Source organism: Drosophila santomea, chromosome 3R (assembly GCF_016746245.2).
Source record: "Drosophila santomea strain STO CAGO 1482 chromosome 3R, Prin_Dsan_1.1, whole genome shotgun sequence".
Lineage (NCBI taxonomy): Eukaryota > Metazoa > Arthropoda > Insecta > Diptera > Drosophilidae > Drosophila > Drosophila santomea.
The window spans coordinates 19,554,027-19,559,100 of NC_053019.2; the positions used below are offsets into that span (position 1 = coordinate 19,554,027).

Consider the following 5,074-nt stretch of genomic DNA (forward strand, 5'->3'; position numbering starts at 1 on the left):
ATAGTCGGTACCTTTTATTCTTTCGCCATGCTAGGCAATTAACAGTCGCTTTTTAATGTGAATCCATAGATAAGGACACATACGATGTAGAATTAATTTTTATGTAATTTTCTATGAGCTTCGTAATCCGTGAACTACTTTCGTATCTACGACCCGCAATTAACAACACCAAATGCATGTAAATAGTAATTATTATTCACTGAGGCCATAACAGTAGTTCGTTCCAGTTAGAATTCGTTACATTTAATAATGTCGACACACCACACTGCGTAGCGTAGGGGAGTAAATTAAACAAATATCTCGAATGCCTGGGCTCCCTAATTGTCCGACGGTCATCAACTTGTGGCTGGCTGCCAATGTCCAGATAAAGTGTATGTGGCAAACTATTGTCTCGTCGATCCATGGAGCCGAGTTCCATTCAACTCAGCCCAGCTCAACTCAACACGCCACGACCCTCGAGTGCGTGCTACCGCAAGTATTTAAAATTGTTTTGGTAAGTGCCGGGTTACACCCATTCCCAGCCATTCCCAGCCATTCTATGCCGGGTGTACGGGTGTACCTACCCACCCAATAGGCCACCCACTTTTCGGATGGCTGGCAGCGTTTGGCAGCAGGTGATAAAAGTTCAAAGTCATGTAAGCCACGTGGTCGTCGGGGGCTTGGTTTTGGTTTGGAGTGGAGTGGATCGTGGAGGTGCTGAATCTGCTTTTATATTTGAATTTTACCCATCACTCGCACGCAACTCGAGTGTCGGGGTAACAACAAAATGGTTTTCGTCCTGTAGACTCGCTTCATTTTTCAACTCGTTCAACTTGGCGGCTTGTGAAGTTGAAACGTTTCAAGACCAAAGCAAACAGACTGCGCTTTTCTGAGCCCTTTCCATTTCTTCAGGACTAAGTCGATTGTAGGCATCCGCGTTTTTGTTCAAATCATTGAGAGAAAGTTGATTAAAAGCTCTGTCATGCGACATTGTGTTTCTTAAATCTGCATACTCAAAGTAATCAATAGAGGCATAGTAAGCACAAGTGAATCAGATAAGACGTCTTTACTTATATACAAAATTTTATACAAAATAAATACACAGTGGCATTTTGTCGCAGTGTACATTTGTCAGTGAACTAAAAGCGTTTAGCCCACCGGGAAATCACCAGAGGGACGAGTATCCAGGATGAGGTCTTCTGACTTCCCAGGACGACATCATTTTCCAGGTGCACTTGCACATAATACACAACGTGGATGTGAGTCTCAGATTTTTGCGCAACGGAATGGGATGCATCCACTGTCGCCTCATCTCTGCAAATTCCTTTCGCTGAATAATGTTGTCCTTATTGCGATCGAAGATGCAGAAGAGCACATTCGTAAGATGTACGGAGAGTCTGATGCCGGACACCACATAGGCAATGTGTCGCAGCGTTTTGGGTGAGATATCCGCACCGGTGAAATAGTAAAATGCAAGGGCATTATCCATAACACTCACATCCTGGACAAAGCGAAAGAAGGCCAAGAACTCCTCCAGACTAATACCACGGTCCAGCTTGCCGAACTTTTCCTTGACTCGCTTCAGGATCTCGCGTCGTTCGCTTCGTGACTTCCTGAAACCCAGCACCACCTTGGCGAAGTCCAGTTCAGAGATCACTGATCTGTTTATTACCAATAGGAATGCATTACGAGTATTAACTGAAAATGGTCATTTACCTGGACTCCTTCAAGAGGTTCTGAAACTGCTCCCTATGGATCTCATGGTGCAGGGCGTTTAAAAACTCCAGAAAGTCCTCGATGCTCAGGGTCCTGTTGAGCTGATGCCCGAAGAAGTGACTCTTCAAGTGTGAGTTCATCATGGAGACTTCACCCTGCGTCATTGCCATAAACACCGTATTCAGTTCCTCGATGGTCACGTCGCCATCACCATTCAAATCGAACAGCTTGAAGCCAATCCGTACATTGCGCTCCGGAATGGAGAGCAGGATGGTCAGGAGCACATAGTCGCTGTAGGTGAGCAAACCACGCTCCTCGATCTTAAGGAAGATGCTATCGTCCTTGACTTTTGGCTTCCACTTGCTGGCCGCCTGCTCGTCCAGGACGTGGAATTTGTCCAGGCCCAAGTTGTCTGGCTGCCTCGATCCGGGTTGAATTGATCTTAGGAAATCACTGGGCGTCATGTATAGTTCCCATTTACCTGATTTATTCCTCATTTTAATGGTGGCAAAGTAGCGAAAAATCTTCGTGGGATGAGCGTACAGTCTCAGTCGATTTTCATACTGCATGATGGTGTAATCACGAAAGGAATCGCGATGGGAAATCAAACGATTGCGCCTAATTGTTTTTTGACCCTCATCCGTTGAGGAGGCATGAAGAATGGCAGACAATGGCCACTTTTCCCCATTTATGTCACTCAAGAAGTGCGAGAAAATAGCTGATGCCGAACGGGACCATAAAAATATCAATGGCCAGAAGCGCGTCATATTTAGGCTATTTCAAACTATCATAAACAGGGGAAAATTCACGAATGATGGAACTGCGAATTTTGCTAGTGGTGCGGTGTGGAAAACGTTTTATGTTTGCTCAGAATTTGGGTCAATTTTCTTTTTTATATTTTCTTATTTCCCTTTTTTGTTTTTGTAATTTTTTTTGTATTTTTATTCATCCAAAACTTGAACTGATTGATGTTGCCAGGCCTTGGCCTCTTGCTGATTTTTCCGGCCCCTTCCCCTGGAACATACACATACAGAAACACACTCGATGGAAAAGCATTAAAAGTAATCAGGAGCGCAAATGTTTGCACTACGGAAATTCTGGTGTCGATGGTAAGATGGTTAGATGGGTGAGTTGGTGAGATGGTGTTGATGGTGCTGGGTGCTTGGACTTTATAAGGCCCCAGGGAAATTTGCGAACAATAAACTGGGCGGTGCGATGCGATGGCACCACAACCCCCCACAAAAAGTTTGCTTCGATTTGTGTGGATTTCCTCTAATTTCTGCACTGGATTTCTATGCATTTATGGGCGGTCAGCTGGCAATTTTGCCAGCCATTGTACTGAGGTGCTCGGCATATCTGAAAAAGTTGCCCCCAACTTCTTATACTCGGCCGGCGTGCGACTGTGAAGGACTCTCGTTGGTAAGTTTCGATTTCAAGGACCTCTCGTTGGCTCGCAAAACTTTCGATGGGTCTTCAAGTCCTGCATTTGGCTAATAAAATGAGGCTAAGTCGTGTGAGATATGTATATTGCTGAATAAAAGGCGAGCAATACAAAAATGTCCAATGAATCATGGGAAATAATTTGTATATAAATTTATACAAAGCCTGTGCAGGAAAAAGCAAAACCAACATATTTATGAATTCTGATTAGGCTTTTATGCGTATATGAATATATTGCATTGCAAAATGCACACGGTATTTAAAAATAATTTTAAATTGCAGCTTTTGTTAAAGGCATCACAGTTTTGTCCTTCTTTAACAATTGCCTTATTTACAATTTCTATAAAAATTAATTGAAGTTTGAACATTTATTTAAGCTTTACTTACACTTCAAATACCTTTGTTTTAGGCCATATTCACTGCTTTAAAAGGTTTTGTTTTTAACAAATATAAATGGCACTAATAAATATTTGCGTTGGCAAACATGTGAGCTGACAAATTTGAAAAAGTATTTGCCTTTAAGCAATTTTAGAAAATTAATTTAAGTCCTGATAATGTTCTTTATCTGTTAACTTTTCGATAACATTGTTTCAAAGCTGAATAGACAATATGCAGCAATATTCTAACAATACCTTTTCACACACATGATTTGTGATTTGTGTAAATGCTGATTGACAAACGGATTGATTTCGATGCCACGTCCCACATGTTAATTTGGCCATAGTGTTTGGCACTTGATTAAAGCCTCTGTCACTTGCCTCGGAAAAGTCCGTGCTGCTCCACTTTGCTCACGTAGCCCGCTGGAAATTCCCAGCTGACGGGATATGGGTGTTGGTGAATGGGAATGGGAAAATAGGAATGGAAATGGGAATGTGGCCAACCAGGTGAATAATGCTCGCCGTGGCACTTAAGCCGGGCCAAAAGTTTAGGCTTCCCTTTTGTCAAACGCCTGTCAACCCGAAGCTCAATCCTTTTGTCCGTTTCGCTGGCATTCGGGTGTCCTGGCATCGTGGCCTTCTCGCATCCTGACATTTGCATATACATATGTATATGTGAGTGTGTTTGCCTTCTTCCCTCATAAACAACAATCAGAGCATAAACAAAGGTGCCGCCAAAGCCAGTCGAGCATTTGTGCGCTGCCGAAAATTAAGTTAAACAAAAAACAGCCGCATTCGCATTCGCAGTGGCATTGCAGTGAAAGTCAAACGGAAACGGAAACGGATACGCCTCCAGGCGGAATGACAGAAATTGTCACGTTTCTGCCTTTGAGTGTGGGTGACAAATAAGGCTATTCCCCTCCCTCTACACATTTCCCTTTGCCCACAAACCACACGAACTTACACACATTTTCACACACTTCTGGCGCCTGTTTATTGCTTTGATTCAACATCAATTGTAAACTGCTAGCGTTTGTGATTTGTTGTCATGTGTCACAACCTGAAAATGAAAATGGTGAAAGTGGCATAAATTAGACGGAATTGTGCAGCATACTTAAATGCGCGCAAAATTAATCTTCAACTTATTATGAACACTGAAAAAACCAATGTTTTTTTACAATTAAAGTATCAAATAATAAGGTTTCTACTTTTAGAAATAAGTTTAAATGACAAAGCAGCGAACAATGGATACATTTAGAGTATTAATTATTTGGCCACAACTATTTATCTATTAGTAGCTAATTTAATCCATATTTTTAAAATATTTTTTTCTGTGCCAAATCCGCGCTGCTCTGCATATGCAAATTGCAAAACCGCTTTTGCTATTTGGCGGATTTGTCATGACCACTTGACACACACAGATTTCCCCTTCGCGATTGGCAGGCATTCCGCGAACTAATATGAGCGGCATATGCCAAATGCAGTGGGGTGAATGGGTGAATGGTTTGGTGGTTGGGTGTAGAAACCTTTCCCTTTCACCCACACACACTTACTTATCGAAC

At 42.4% G+C, this 5,074-nt stretch overlaps 1 protein-coding gene across 2 annotated transcripts; it reads right to left on the reverse strand.

Moving 5' to 3' along the window:
* Positions 1–1,030: 1,030 nt before the first annotated feature.
* On the reverse strand, positions 1,031–2,675 carry LOC120454023 (calcium uptake protein 1, mitochondrial). Of its 2 annotated transcripts, XM_039639013.2 has the most exons (3): positions 2,177–2,318; positions 1,696–2,111; positions 1,031–1,640 (listed from the first exon to the last, which is right to left on the reverse strand). In XM_039639013.2, exons 2-3 carry the CDS (start codon positions 1,863–1,865, stop codon positions 1,145–1,147), a joined length of 666 nt encoding a protein of 221 aa, XP_039494947.1. In that variant the 5' UTR covers positions 1,866–2,111; positions 2,177–2,318; the 3' UTR covers positions 1,031–1,144. The 2 variants fall into 2 exon arrangements, with proteins under 2 accessions (XP_039494947.1, XP_039494946.1); XM_039639012.2 differs by having other exon boundaries at positions 1,696–2,675.
* Between the last annotated feature and the right edge of the window lie 2,399 nt (positions 2,676–5,074).